At 34.8% G+C, this 16,572-nt stretch overlaps 1 protein-coding gene across 12 annotated transcripts in view; it reads right to left on the bottom strand.

Moving 5' to 3' along the window:
* Positions 1-16,572, bottom strand: part of LOC123769849 (KICSTOR complex protein SZT2) — a 146,510-nt gene that overhangs the window by 60,940 nt on the left and 68,998 nt on the right. For 10 of the 12 annotated variants that reach the window (XM_045761221.2, XM_045761225.2, XM_069301235.1 and 7 more), the window contains 11 exons: positions 14,730-14,926; positions 13,317-13,566; positions 12,827-12,986; positions 11,166-11,292; positions 9,949-10,114; positions 8,994-9,120; positions 7,460-7,602; positions 6,989-7,095; positions 6,390-6,593; positions 4,899-5,036; positions 1,294-1,373 (listed from right to left, as the gene is read on the bottom strand). In XM_045761221.2, coding sequence (XP_045617177.2) covers positions 1,294-1,373; positions 4,899-5,036; positions 6,390-6,593; positions 6,989-7,095; positions 7,460-7,602; positions 8,994-9,120; positions 9,949-10,114; positions 11,166-11,292; positions 12,827-12,986; positions 13,317-13,566; positions 14,730-14,926 — 1,699 coding nt within the window. The remainder of the gene's footprint in view (positions 1-1,293; positions 1,374-4,898; positions 5,037-6,389; positions 6,594-6,988; positions 7,096-7,459; positions 7,603-8,993; positions 9,121-9,948; positions 10,115-11,165; positions 11,293-12,826; positions 12,987-13,316; positions 13,567-14,729; positions 14,927-16,572) is intronic. The other 2 variants (XM_069301242.1, XM_069301243.1) reach the window with 1 other exon arrangement.

Genomic DNA, 16,572 nt, shown 5'->3' with positions numbered 1-16,572 from the left:
GTCTAGTCTGGGAATTGAATCCGAGATCCTTGATTTCAAGTTAAGAACAAACTACTGTACTACACGATTATAAACCTATTTCAGGAACAGCTCAAAGGAAATGTCTTGCAACCCACCAATTTGCTGCTATTTTGCCTGAGAATATTTTCTGGAAACATATTCACATACTGACAGGAAAGGCCAAATTGTGATTTGATGATACTGTAACCAACAGCTACTAACTAGCATGTACATGATAACCTCATTGCATAGTAACCAACTGCAGAATGATAGCCATGATTCATGATAAAATTCAGTAACTCCATTACATCCATACCGGTGTATTATAACCATATTTACCACAGTGGTCTAGAAGATCAACCTGTGATGATAACTGACCTTTAAGAAATAAGAAATATACTGTAGAATAGAGTATAAGACACTTTAATGTTAACTTAATCAGGCTCTAACATCATTTTGTAAGTGGAAATAACATATTTGTTTTTGTTTTATTTAAATATAGTACTTACTGTAATTAAAAATGCAGCATTTTAAAATGTAAACATAAAATTCTACTTTAAAAAAAAAATAGCAAATAATCAGACAACAAAAAATTGCAACTCACAAGACAAAAGCCAGCCAGTCTAACAAACTCATCAGACCTCATTGAGACCACTAAAATGTATTTGCCAGTAACAAAATGTTACACTGCTGTGAGATTTGTAACAAAATACAACTCTGCAGTTTCCCAAAATGCACTCTAAATAAAAGTAAAAAGTATATTGAGATTTCTGTCTACAAAAATGTTATCTAAATTTCACAGCCTTGTTGCCTATATACAACAGACTGAAGGATGCTTTAAAAAGTAACTTGATGTTGAGAATAATAAAAAGCTTTAGTATGCAGTAGAAATGACTGAAAAATAGCCCAAATGCATTGAAAGTGAAACAAAAATATTCATATTGGGTTTGGGTCATAAATTACTGTCCACTGCTTAATACTTAATACTTAACGCTACAAGTCTAAAAATGGCAGTCTAATAATTAATTAATTCTCAATAAAATTCATAAAAATACATTTACGTTATTAATCTGGAGAATTTTTAAATATTTCCTAATACATTCTTAGTCAAGTTGTATGAAAAAACTGAAGTTTTACCTAGTGCATTATGTCCATATACTGCAACAAGAATTTTTATTAGAAATGAAAATGATCTCTTCACTGTGCCTGGTGGATACATTATAAGTGGTCTCGGTAAGGATCAGCAAGCTTAAATTATACGAGTAAACAGCTTTAAAATTTAATAGATTTAACCTGAAGTAATGTGAGCGGTGAGGATGCTCGTTCTCTCTGGTTGTCTCCTCGTCCTTCACTGGGATGCACCATCTTCTTACCTGCAAGCCAGTTTGTACATTTTCACTTTATGTAAAGCACAAAATAACATAACTGCCTATTATGTGATATATTTATAACTACATTAGACAAAAAAAAATGCAAATATTAAAGTACTGTACTGCAATTAATAAAAATTATATCACACAGAACTGTTGGCATTGGTTATCTATGGCAGACCACTATGCTTAGATAAAACTGCTTTGATATTATATACACAAATTTTTTTTCTTCGGTCACATCCTTAAAATCCAAGGGTGCCCTGGAATTTCCCAAAATGGGAAACATTTTGGTTTTCCATTGTCGGGAACATAAAGCCCATTAACCTTATCCACGTATTCATAAGCCAACTGCTGACCTTTCCCAGAATACAACCCATAACAGTCGCCTAAATCCCGGGAATCTATTTACTGCTAGGGGAAGAGTAGTAAGGTGCAAGGTTCCACAAATAAAACTACTGACTTTCCCCAGAATGCAACCTATAACAATTGCCTAAATCCTGGGTACTTATTTACTGCTATGTGAACAGACACATAAGGTGTAAGGAAACGTGATCAAATGTCTCATTCGGGCATGTTTCCTGCCCAGGTGCAATCGGGTGTGCTAAGCAGTGCACTACAGGTCACCCAACTGTACTGTCAAAGGTGCTACAAGTTAATAATTATTCTAGATTTAAATGATTTACTATGTACTGTATCTAATATTTCTTAATTTATTTTTGCATTATAGTAATACATCATAGAATGAGAGTTCCCAGAGGACCCAAGCCCCGTAGATACAGCTCTACACAGATTTTTGTGCATTCACAACTTATCATGCTATTCTTTCAGATCAATACAATGCAGACCGTCTTTTGAACACAAAAAAAATATTGCTCTCCTGTATATTTACTCTCAACATTATTCTCTTCTCTCTGCTTCCCATTTTATAGTATGGCCTCATTGGTCTATAATGGCTCCCTTAACCAATTATTAATAATAATATTTTATTTATAAGAAAATCACAGTCTAATAACAAGGTTTACACGGTGGGTATATTAATACATTAATACAGTATTTGTTATAAAGCCAATAATCCCACTCAGTAATTCAGAGAAATCTTAATATCAGTATGCGTTTAATTGCTACTTTTCAAAATAATACACACACAAATGTAAACAAATTGGGATGCAACTCCTTACTTCAATCTTTGTTTGTTAAAATTCTCAATATTCAGTTCATATATAAAATAGTATTTTCATTTCTCAGCTGAAGCATTTTCATCCTTCTTTGGGTAATTTCATCCACAATTTTGGAAATTATATTTAAAAACATTTGGATCATGCAAAAATGTTGATGTTTTAACCTTATAAAAGTTACAAAGTAATTAAAACAATTACAAATACAAACACTATACAAAATTTCCAATGAGATGCAAGTCCTTAAATATAAAAATATATATGGCACATTTTATATATACAACTACTGTATAAAACAAAAATGGAAGTCATGCAATAACAACCTTACAATGCTTATGATAGTGAAAATGTAGTGACAACTTACTTAGAGTACTAGATATTTCTCACTAAACCCAAATTGTGTCAACAAGACGGTAAACTGACAACCCCAAGTGTATCGCTAACTTTCAATTTCTCCAGACTCTCAACTGACATTTACACGAGCTCTCCCATCACATAATATTACCAACCGAGTTCATCACGTAGTATTCAAGCTTACAGATGACAGGCCAAATAGATCATCACACAGCATTCAAGGTTACAGATGATAGGCAAAATAAATCATCAGTATTGCACAGTATTCAGTGTTACAGATGATAGGCAAAACAAATCATCATGCAGTATTGAAGGTTACAGATGACAGGCAAAACAGATTATCAAGAAGTATTCATCATTACAGACGACAGGTCAAACAGACCAAGTCATGCAATATTCAAGGTTACTAATGAGAAACAAAACTGATCCAGTCACCCAACATTATCATCACAGATGACAAGCTAATTAGTCCTTTTACATTAGAATTTAGAGATACAGAAAAATATTTCTAGGAAAAAATAGGGAAGAATTTATAATGACTGCCTTAAGGTACAAAGCATGAACAAAAATAGATTTGAGTATAGATGAAAAGCTTTCTGGTCAGGCCTCCCAGTTTCCTTCAGTAATGGTATGCTCCTCGCATAGACAAGAACAGAGACAGCCGGGCAACTGTTGACATTTACTCATCATGGCAGGGAGTTTCCCAAAAGCTTCCGACATGTGACAATAGGGAAAGGGAGGCATTGGAGATTACTCAATTCAGCCCAAAATGATAACAAAAATAAATAAAGATAAAAAAAATACATTTAAACAACTTCCAGTACCTGTTAATTAGCCCCTCTGGCTATTATCAGATATCAACCACAGAGTAGCAAGCCAGCTTAACATGTATACATGATTGGATTACGAGTACAACTTTGTCCCAATACCATCACAGACCTTTGGCTTCCAAAACAAAATCAACCATAACTTTCACCAAGTTAGAATCTAATAAAAAAAAACTGCCAGAATCACGTTGCATTGTCACAGCATTGTGATCCATTACCTGAAAGAGAATGCCCTTTGCATGCTGCCAGGATTCTGAGGTGCAGGAGGAACTTTACAACCTCAAACATTAATGTTGTGTTGCTACTCCAGCTGAATTTATGTAATACATCACCCTGTTTCTGCTTTCATTGGATGATGAAGATAAATCCAAAGACAGGAAAGCAGTGCAGGATATGGAAAAAATGGTGATGTTAAATAACGTCACCCCATTCATGCACCATTTATTATACGCTAAATAGTATCACTGTGTACAGTATGCCTTGTGAATTGTCAAACTGTTTGTATAAACATCAAACCTTGAGGGACTAGGAGTAGGAAATATTACTGAGCATTTAAGATAATCAGTTAAAGAGTCTTTCAAGTGCTTATTATTCTTGCCAACAAGACTATTATGTCTTCAACACATACATGTAAAAGTTACTGTATATTTATATAAACATATATGTAGACCTCGTTATCTTTAAGCACAAAATGTTTTCCATAATCTTTTTTATTTAAATAACTTGCATTGTAAAAATTTGATGAGCAGACCAGAAAACATGCATGTATGATGCAAATGATGAGCAGTGAACATGCATTTTGTTAATTTTGTATGCTGATATCAACGCACAAGTCCAATGAAGCAGCATTACCCCCCGATAACTAGCTACTGCAAACAAAATCATTAAGGTACAGTAATATGAAAGGCAAGTGCTGTAACATTAATTAAACTAATGTTTAAAGTATTATACAATTAATGCAAATCTGGTTTAACTGGTTGGGAGCTAAACTAATGAAGCAAATATGGGTAGTACATTATTAGTAAAGTATATACAGTGTACTGCATTATAAGTGGGTTTTCTTTGGTAGCTTCCAGACTGGACTTTAAAAAATACAAAGGCATTGCTAAATATTATCTTGTACAGTACACACAATACAGTACACTACTTCCATGTAATAATTAACTTACTCCCTAGTTTATTTGCCATTCTTGGGAGACATACATGAGGAGGGACACCCGAGACGGAGACTGAGCGCGTGCGGTCCTCTACTGGCTGAGTCCCTGTCTCCAGCAAACTCACTGATCTCATTGCTGCACCTCGTGTTTCTACATTTAATTAACAACAATTATGGAATTCTCTTAAATAATGCACATATGTGTATAGAAAAAACAAATTTCAAATGCCTGAAGGAATCATCTGAAATATACTGTGCTGATAAACCAGTAACCTCTTTATCATTATTGCGACATTAAAAATACATATTTATTTCTGGAAATGCACAGATATAGTGGTTACAATACATAGCTCAAAATTACCAGCTTCTTGGAAAGGAAAATTTGGAGCATTATTTGAAAGAAGCAGCGAGGAAGGTTTGAAGGGAAGGTAAGAGGTTGAAAGAGTGAAAGGTTTGTGTGGTGCTAAGAGCCATCTGAAGAAAAATCGGCTGTAGCCACCCTGTGCTAGGAAGATCCTGGGAAGATTTAAGGTGTCCTGACTAAAGATGGAGTGGAATGTTAGTTAGGCATAGCTAATTTGTCAAAGTGATTTCTTATTTTCCTGCGTAAATGGAAAGTAAGCATGACCATGAATATGTGAAGTGCATGAACACTAAAAACTATGACAGAAGAAGTTGTATAAAATTATTACAAGGTAATGATATATACATAAATATGACACCTTCTGTAATATTTATTACATAAGATATAAAAATCTCAATTCAAACCTCACAAGGCAAAATAAAAATAATTTAACAGCTGCTGTAAAACTGAGGTAGTAAAAAAAATTAACCTGAAACCTATATGAAAATTAATCAAGCCACAGACCTTCAAAAAACTGAAAGGAAGAAATAACCATTGTATAATCTTATTTATCCCTCTGGTGATATGTAAAAGAGGTGGCAAAGGTTCAGACAATTTTCAGATAAAAATTAGGTATTGCAGGTAAATTAATTTCAATTGTGCAACAGAATAGTGAAATATATTTGTTGGTTTGTCTGTAAATTTTAGAACTTCATAAGAGTAAACTTCATACACACAAACTTCAAAACACAATACAAGGTCATTACAAAGGATTAAAGTCTTATGGGAAAATAACACTATGGTATATGACAAAAGTTCATATTCCAAAAGTAATTACAGTACTCAATTTATTATAACATAATTACATTATTACTCATACTTCCAAAAGTAAAAAAAAAAAATAATATAGAAATAACATTGCATTAACTCACCTGTCACTCAAGTTACATCATATCTTGGTAATCCCAAACACAAATAATCTGAAACTGCATAGTACATCTGTCCCGGCTTAACCTTTGTACTGAAGCAGTTGAAAGGGTTGATGAAAGAAAGAAAAAATGTCAAACATGTAACTGATGATGATGGGCAAATAAATCCTTGGAGTACACTTAATGCTAAAGGAAAAGTCTCGCTAAGATAAAATTAAACATTTCAATTCACCTTTTTTAGGAGTGCTTGGTTCAGATGCCGGTGAGGAGTATTGCTGTACTGGATGAGATAGCGTAACAGGGGCTGTCAACAGACGATATTCTGTATTCACATCCCAAAGAGCGTGGCGTGTTGAATCCACAAGGTAGCGACGTACTTCATCCAAGTCAACACGACCACTCTCCCACACTTTAAATTGAAGCATTGCCATTGGTCCTGCAAAAAAGTGGCAGGGTATCTAAAGAGTATGTAAAAGTAAATTTAAGAATTGTGTTTTTTGTTCTCAAAACAAAACAACAGTATACAGTGAATACCTTTATATTTATACTTAAATACAGTACAGTATATAAAAGTTTTATAGTGTGAAAAATCTAGACTTTGGAAGATGCTTAGAATGTTTCTCAGACAGCTAACTAAACAGTATTGAAAACTGCAGCTTGCTGCTGACTATCTGGCTCTCAAGAACTCCCAGGTTTTCATATGTAGCATCATTCTTACTAGTTACTCATGACACAGCTTCAGTTACCTAATGTTACAATGTACTAATGAATTACAGCACAGTACCTAGAATTACAGAAAATAATTTCTATTAGATATCTCAAGTAACTTACCAGGGCTTTTAGTTGGACTTGGCTGATATTCCTGCGTGTGAGTGAGTGCTTCAAAATCCTGTTTGGTAAAAATTTCTTGATATGCATCTTTAGATGGTCGAGGACAACTGAAAGACAGATGAAATACACAGCCTTTTTTAAATGACATCACTACTAACAACTGAATCACCAACTACAATCACCACACAAACAAGTATTACCAAACTGCCTCCACTTCCAGTTGTTTGCTCTGATCTATTTATTGTAACATACACATACTGTACTGTACTTTAAAGCAAACTTTAACACAAACTTAAACCTCATTATGACAAACAGGGTAAAACCCGGTACTCGGGTGTGGTGGTGGTGGGACACACCGGGTGTGGTGGTGGTGTACACACCGGGTGTGGTGGTGGTGGGACACACCGGGTGTGGTGGTGGTGGGACACACCGGGTGTGGTGGTGGTGAGTATATATAAAATGCATTCTTACCCAATATATTGTACGGTACATCCACTTCCGTCCACTACAGAAAAGGCAATACATGCTATGCCCTTGGCAGCAGATTTTCTAGGACGCACAAATAAGAAGATGTTTGGCTCACTACTAAGATCCTGATCTGTAGCCGAGAAGTCCTATAGAAGGAGAATCATTACAAGCAAGAAAACATTATATATACTCATTAAAAAGCACATAAAAATAAATGGCATGATTTAACAATAAAATAAGCACATAAAAACACAGCACACTAATGAAAATTTTTAAATCTATATACAGTATAATGGAACTCTACTCGACTATAACCAAGTTCAGTAGAAGTTCAGTGCTACAGAAAGATTCTGCTCCAGTCTGATCAAAATGACTTGATATAACAGATAATAATGAAAGTTCTAACTGAGCACTGAATTCACTGGCTCTGTTTGGTGATAAACATCAGTTGCTTTGCTTTCCTATTTTTATTTGTTTATTATTTCTCATAAAGCAGAAGTTGCTTTGTAATGCCTTGGATTTTCTGAGCAATTCACTGTGTGATCTTCGATTTCCAGATGATGCTCTCGTCTCTATCAAGGAGCCAGATTCTGGTTCCAGGAAAATTGAGGAGGTGCTAAGATTGGTCTTATGAACAGGTAGGGGTGGCACTGGTATTAACCTGTGCTGTAAACTTCATGAGCTATTAAGGAAGCCAGAACACAATAGTTTTATTTATATATACAAGAGTTCTTACATTCTCGTAAAGCCACTAGCACGCATAAAGTTTTGGGCAGGTCCTTAATTAAAAAATTTCCCCGGAATACGACCCACCAAATCGTTTAACAACCATGTACTCATTCACTGCTGGATGAACAGAGGCTAAATTTAAAGATTGGCAGGTCAATTCTTCCCGGCCAGGATATGAACCCAGGCCAAAGCAATCGCTAAGCACTGCGCGAGTGTTTTACCACTGCGACACAGGGACTGCTGAAATTTAGTAAATTATATAAATACGTAGATATAAATTTTTAAAAGGGGTTGATTCAAATTTCATAACAAACATCAACAAATGTAAATGTAAATCTAAATTCAGTAGAGATATTCCAATAGGAATACTGTTGTTGGAGTTTAGATGCATTCATTAGAAAGAAATCCAGTTTGTGGAAGTTACATTGTAATGTACTTGCCTAGCCTAGCTTGTATGGTCGAGCTAGGCTCCTAGCCCCACCTTCTGAATGTTCTTAGATTAATGTAATAATTCATTTCTCATGCTCTTGTTATATTTACATTTAAAACTTTGAACTGAATTAGCTTCAACAACCTCTGCATCTAACCAATTCCACTTATTGACAGCTTTAACATTGAAAAAGTTCTCTCTGATGTCCGTAACTCATCTGTGTTTCGAGTTTCCATCTATGACCCCTCGTTCTGATGTACCTAGCTTTGAACAATGTTGCTTTGTTTACCTTACCAATTTCCCCTTAGAATCTTACAGGTTGTTGTATCTATAATCAAGCAGCCAATCAGTATCAATCAACATAATTTGAACACTTGCCTGAAAATGATATTCAGGGCAATTATCAGCAAACTTGGGGTGTATGAAGCCACAGGATAGCATGTTCTGTCGTAGATAATAACCCACAGCTTGTAAATATGGTAGTGCATGTGCATTCACAGTGAACCTGCCAAAGAAAACTTCATATTATACCAATGTATACTTATATTGTAACCTATTTGTATATATGTCTACACACACACACACACACATTGTTTAATTACCTAAGTGTAGTTACAGGATGAGAGCTATGCTTGTCATGTCCTGTCTTCCCAGTACTTTGTCCTATAACACTTTGAAACTATCGATGGTTTTAGCCTCCACCACCACCTTGCCTAACTTATTCCAACTGTCTACCACTCTGTTTGCAAAAGTGAATGTGTGAGTGTGTGTTTGTGTGTCTATTAACAAAAATGATCTATGTTGCTATCTCAAGCTTTGCTTGCATATGGCCCTTCCCAGGATGCCATATCTATACACATCTCTCTAGTCTATTTAATTTCTCTCATGACGTCAGAAAGACTACTATTTCATGAATTCCTGTTTGTCAATATTTCATGAATTCCAACTTGTCAATATTACAAGCTTTTTTCCTTGGCTACATTTACAACAAGACATACAGAGAGCATTAAAGTAATACATGGACAAATGTGGGGAGTGATAAAATGTATCAGACTATGTGTGGTGTTGCAGTGTTAGTGAACCCTAATAATCTCTCTCATTAATAAGAGAATGAATCCACTTTAATGCTTCCAAACTACCATGAACAACAAAATTAAAAAAAAAAACAAGATATTGTTCATTCCAATAATTTGATTTTTAATAATGTACAATAATTAGGCAGGCATTTACCAAATTGCAAATTTATAAACTATTCCAAATGACTTTAGGCGGCCTTGAATAGCACCATTAATCTCACTGGTCATGAACTGCACAAGAGTCACAAAAGGCTCACCTGATAACAGTTTTTGGTGACTGATAAGGTGGCTGAATAAAGTGAACATCCTCTGGTGTCAGCTTATGTTGTGGGTTGCTCCAGAGCATCAAACAAATTGCCTCAACTACTGCTTCATCCAAGCGGTTCTGTAACATCCGAACTAGTTCCTCCTTGATTGCTGGGCCTGAGTACAAATGGCACTTCATTAAATGATTTTAAACTTTTTAAAGCTATTAAATTATGGGACAAGACCATCTGAAGAAGTGTCTTGTCTTGGTGGGGGGGCTCAAAGTCAAACACAGTCTGCCATGTTAGCAGAACCTGGGTGGATTTGTAGCCCTAGTTAGAACAATTGATGGGGCCATGCTGAAACTTATTTTTGGTTATATGCTATACAGTATTCTTCAATTATATCAGACATACTTATTTTGTAATTAGTTTGAAAACTCATTTATGGTAAGGTAAATATTTTATAAGTAGTCATCAAAGCATTACTATTCACATACTAGCTTCAAAATTTTGTATTTTCCAGTTTCATTTTCCTGTCAGAAACAGGAAACCTATGTATATACGTACATTAGGCTTATATTGAGATCTTCCTAAAGTGGAACTACTGATCCTCCCTAGGATGCAACCCCCCACAACTGTTTACTAACCCCTCGAATACTTATTTACTGCTAGATGAACAGCAGCATTAGGTGAAAGGATATGTGCCCAACCATTTCTGTCCCACCTGGGATTCGAACCCAGGATTCCTGGTTATCAGTTGAGAACCAAGCACCTGTAAACTGTACTACTTAGATCCACTGTCATTCCAAGCTTATCTTTAAATCTCAAATTTTTCCCTATTGTACAGCAAATAATTGGATTTGATGTAATTAGGACCAAGACAAGAGGAAGCTAAGAAGATTGGTAATAAAAGTGATAGAAAAGTAAGCCTTGCACATGACCAACATACAAAATGGATGAAAGGAATCTAGGATTATTTTCAAAATACTGTAACATTAAATGTAGAAATGAAATGCTAATACTGTACTGTATATTAATGCCACTCCTGTCCTCATAGTGGCCACTAGGATTAATGGCCCTTGGGAAAATCATGTAAATTAATATTTACATCCAGACAAATTCACGTAACTGAAGATGATGAAAACAAAACTGCTACCAACTAAGCAAAGAAAAGCTTGGCACCTGATCCTTTAAATTAATAAAATGAATGGTAAAATTAAAAATACCTGGTTCAGCAATTCCATGCACAGTAAGAATTATATAGTGATTTCGCTTGCGTTGTGCTGGTGCCGATGGTACTCCTTCCATTATAACATCCTTCTCTCCAAAGGAACTTACACGTGGCCGTAGCTCCTGAAAGCATATCACATTGCCTATATTTTGTACAGTACTGTAATGTACTATATACTGTATCTGTATTTGTGATAAATTAGTACCTTCAGGAAATTCACTCTGAAGATGCCAACAACAGAGAAACTTTAAACAGTTCTAAGTACAGACACTGACTTGCATTTTAACTTTTTTAATTGGATATGAAATTTATTTTCTATCCTAATTCACTCCTCCACTTTGAGAGACAAAAGGCCTAGTTTATATAGCTGGTCATAGTGATTTAACCCATAAGCTGCACAAGGTATACATATATGCCCTGATTAGGAGCTCAGTTTCTTGCTCAAACGCTTTTAAATTTTGGTGAATAATCTACTAGGCAAATGCTTGTACTTTGTCTAAATGATACCAATGTAACTTGAAAAACAAGAAAATAAAAAATAATTATAAAACTGAATACAGTATTGAAAATGTCAGATTTTGAAATCAGTTGCAAAAATATAAAATATCACCAATTGTTTATTTGATGTTATTATGCTCTTAGAATAGCATATGATCTTAATTTTTATAGATATAGTTTAGTTTACTGAAAAAAAAATTGTCAATATGACATTTGAAATATGCATCAAATTTAGACAAAATATTGTATAACTCCAAGTGTTTAGGGTTTATGAAAAATCCATTCTCAAGGGATTGTAGAACAGACAGTTTAACACACAATATGTCAAAATGGTGAGAATCGGTCAGAAACTGGAATTTCAGAAGCCACTCAAAGTTGAAACTCTAGCTTTAGAGATAATTGAAGTTGACGTTATCGACACTGAATAAAGGTAGCTGTAATTCATTAATTTACCTCTATGTTTTAATAAACATTGTTTGGCATTCGTACTCGAATATGTGAAAGTTGTAGGTCAATACATGTTGAAATGAAGTCAAGAACAAATAACCTCCCACTAAAACAAAATAAAAGGATAATTATAATAATAATAATGATTTAGGGGATATATTTAGGGTATACTTTTTATAAGTGAAAAAAGCCCTAATCTTGTCCCTAATCAAAACGACCTAAAGAGACAAAGAAAATTAAGCTTGAAATCTGTGAAAAAATCATCCAAAAACAAAGTCAAGTCCCAAGTTCTGCGAGTTGTGACTGATTTATTTGTTTGTTGACCAATTTCATTTTATCTTCACATAGTTAAGGACGGGTATGCACTCTCCAGGATGTAGAGGTTACAACAAAATCCAATAAAAACAAAGAAGGAAAAATAATTTAAAAAAAAATGGACACTGGTGAAAGTAACAGGTATTAACATTGGGCTATGTATTTATATGATATATAACAATATAGAGCATAATAACATAATCACACATCGTGTACTGCCTCTATATTACAAAATGTTATTTAATTTGGAAATCATGAAAGTACCTATAGTATTTCAAATTTTGTCATTCAGAGGTGCATTATACTGCAGGTAGACTACTCTGTCCATTATATTAATTCCTTGCAAAAGTAAAGCATACAATATTTGACCTAAAGCTACAAGATAACTGCTCTTACATAATGTTGAGATGTGCAAACAGTCTTGAGATTTGAAGGATCATCCTCTCTAGTTCCTCGTTTTCCCAGTGACACTGCCGAGGAGCTGCGGGATAATCCAGTCTCATCCCGACGTCCCTCAACTTGCGGTGATATTGTTGTGGACTGGTGCTCCTTCAACCTCAAATATATAATAAGTATTATTTGATGTTCACTACAAATACACTACCATCTTACTATTACACATAATATCACTTGATGTTTACTATAATGCTCAGTATAACTTCATGCTCATTACTACATACAGTGTAACTATGTTCACGAGAACATGAATAAATTCATGCTCACTAGAACACTACTACACAGTATAACTTTATGCTCACTACAACACCACAAAATAACTTCATGCTCACTACAACACTACTATATACCTGTACAGTAGAACTTCAGATCTTTAGAGCACTGTATAATTCTTTCCTTACAGCAGATAATAAACATAAGAAGCAAATACCTGAGATAGAATACATTTGAGCCATTGCCAGAACTATCTTCATAGACAAACATATTCTTGCGGTTATTGACAGAGAATGGGTTCAGTATTGTGCGAAGTGCTTGAATTCCCTTGCTGCCCACCTTTCCTGCACACAACTTCACCTTGGGATGAAGTTCAAACTTGGTTTCCCACACTACTCTGCAGGCAAAGGCTCCAGCTTTGAACTTGAAAGCTGCTTCTAAATAGCCTCTATATTCCGGGTCACTATCTAGAGAAAAACACATACAGTGCATGATAATCTCTACCTTATTAGGCATAGGTTCATCAAAGTCTCATTAAATTTTCAAATACAATGCAAATACAGTGTTATGTGCAATATAACCAAATGAAAACTACAGTTAAACTACTTCATAGAACCAACACTCTCTCTCTCTCTCTGCTTATAAAATCATGTACACAATTTTTCAATTTTTTTCAAAATGCATTTTCTTAAAACAGACTACCTAAAATTGACTAAGGAAAAGCAAGTACAAAATTGGGACTAGAAAAATTACTTAAATTGGCAAGCTTTGTTGTTATAACATCACTCATAATGGGACTCAATTGGAAGGTTGCAGGACCCATTGCTTTTCCAGGATAGTCACCATCCAAGAACCCTTCCCATCTAACTCCTCCCCCAATCCTCCCATTACATTACTAAACAATGTAAATTTCAAGTTACTTTACACTGTAAAAAGAATGAAGAAAGGCCTTTTTATCTCCGAATGCTGGCAAGCTAAAATCTATTTCTTGCTACAGCTGATTTGAAGCTCCAGCTGAGTAGAGTACTTTCTTCTTTGAAAACAATCCACCAGCTGGCGTACAACCAAAACAAAATCTAGATGCATACGATGAATCACAATACTGTGGGTGAAGATATGATGACCAAACCCCACATCACAAGATGAAGAAACAACAATGTTTTGCTCCATCCTGGACTACCATAAAGTCATGTGAAAGAAGAGAGGAAGGTACAGGCAATAAATAAGGCGAGAGCACAGTGCGAGGTGAATAGTAGTCTTCTTGCCTTCCTTATATTCTTACCTTCATCCCATTCTAATCTTTCATCCTATTCTTATCTTTCATCATACTCTTACCTTTCTCTTACCTGCTTCTTACCTCTCACCTCACTTTATTTATTTGCCCGTACCTTCCTCTCTGCTTTCACACAACTTTACAATGGTCCAGGACAGACTGAAATGTCGTTGCTTCACCATCTTCTGATGTGTGGTTTGATCATCAAACTTTAAATTGGTGTGCAGGTGCTAATGGAGCAAAGAAACCCTAGCCTAAAATGTTCCTCCTTACTCAGTTTAGATTATTTCTCTTTTACTTTAATTTTTATCTTTAATAGTTAAACCAAATTTTTTTACCTTGCCAAGCAATACTCACCATCAACACTTCTGCCCTTTGTATCTTCATGACGCCAAATGTCATCAGAAGTCTCAGGTTCCAATAGATGATTGCACATACGTGTATTGTGCAGGTCTTGAAGAAGCAGTGTTTGGTTTACGAGTTTTACAAGCGACCGCACACAGCGTACTACCTCTGTCTGAATTTCACGCCACCGAGCCATTTCAGATTCAGTTCTGTGTGAAGACGAAAATTGCAAATACTTTTCAGAATAAGTTACTTTATAAGATAAATATATATTGGGTGAGATTATGGAATTTCTAAAAGGTACTAGTAATGAAAATAGTGATCATGATGTTTTAAATCAAATTCGTTCCAAGTGCATGTGTAGCTGTTGGACTTTATTTCAACATTTAGTACTGTCCAGCACTTAAGTTATAATGACAATTTTATTTTGATAAAACTTTCTTCATCTCAAGTAGCTACACACTGCAACAGCAAGATGAAATATATTAAAATTATGAAATCACATTTTACGGATGAAAAAGGATAAATGGAGATAAATATACATTATATAGAAGTCTACAATCAGCTTTGTAATTTCCCACACACACACAGTGATAGTGAACGTATAATGTGAATAAATAAAATTTTACTTGGATAAATACTAATTTTATAGCAAAAGATAACCTAATACAAAAAAATATAGAATTGCCCAAATCCTTAAATACTATAATTACATAAATAATGCAGGTAAGTAAAATAGTTACCTTCGGTACATATTATTGGTAATGAATGCAGAAAGCAATTACACAATACAAGTTCAAATTTCTGTTAAACATAAAACATAAGAATCAAGGAAACTGCAGAGGTCCTATTGGCCCATATGAAGAAGCTATTTATATCCACTCAATCTGTTTTAAAATGTATTTATTATACAAAGATCTTCCATAACCATGTAAATTTGTTGGGTTTTTTTTTACAAGAAAATACAAATTGGGCTGGTTGAGGTTAACAAAAATATCATTTACAAATTTTTGGGTAAATTTCTTGTAAGAAATTCAGCAAATTTCAATGTTAGTATGATTTAAATGGGGGTCTTCCCTGTATGATTTGATTTGCCAAGCAGTGACAATGGAGAAAAAAAACCAACTCAGAGTTTTTGGTAATTTGACGATTCAAAATATTTTTCGAAGGCAGGTCAAGCGCGTTGCAATTTCCTTTGATTTTGGAGCTATTCATCTTGTGGCAGCGAGTTGAACTCTGATTGCCAAGAATGGGGGCAAGATTGTGGGAAAAGATGTCGCTCCTCAGAGTTAAGATATTGTCACCAAATGCTTGGGGAACTCAAGTGTTGTGTGTGCTGGTGACATCAGCTTAGAGGAACTACCTGGGAAATCATTGCAACTTAGTCTACTGGAAGTATCTTCCTTGGCATCAGGAGCATGGGTGTAGAAATTAAGTTGCACTTGACAAGGTCTTAAGGTTCTACAAGGTCTTAACTCCTGACTTAAGGTCTGCCATCTACCCCTCAACTGATGTATTCAATTTCAATATATACCACCAATTCACAAAGCTGAATGCTACAACTCTGCATGATTAGAAATAATAAGGAAAACCAAAAAGAATATAGTAGCCTCTCCTGGGATACCTAAAACTTTAAAGTTGCATATCCTACCATCTTACTGTTATTACAACAAAATATTAAGCAATTATTTAAACTATGGTTCAAGGACCCAAAAATTCAAGTCACAGGATATCAGGCTGTGACTCTAATCTTAGGCTGTGAACAGCTGCATCAAACAGCCTGGTTGACCAGACCACCAACCAGGAAGCCTGGTCAAAGACCAGGCTTCAGGGATGTTGAAATTATGTTGTTCTT

The sequence above is a fragment of the Procambarus clarkii genome, chromosome 45, assembly GCF_040958095.1.
Source record: "Procambarus clarkii isolate CNS0578487 chromosome 45, FALCON_Pclarkii_2.0, whole genome shotgun sequence".
Taxonomy (NCBI): Eukaryota; Metazoa; Arthropoda; class Malacostraca; order Decapoda; family Cambaridae; genus Procambarus; species Procambarus clarkii.
This window is presented reverse-complemented; position numbering and strand designations above follow the sequence as displayed.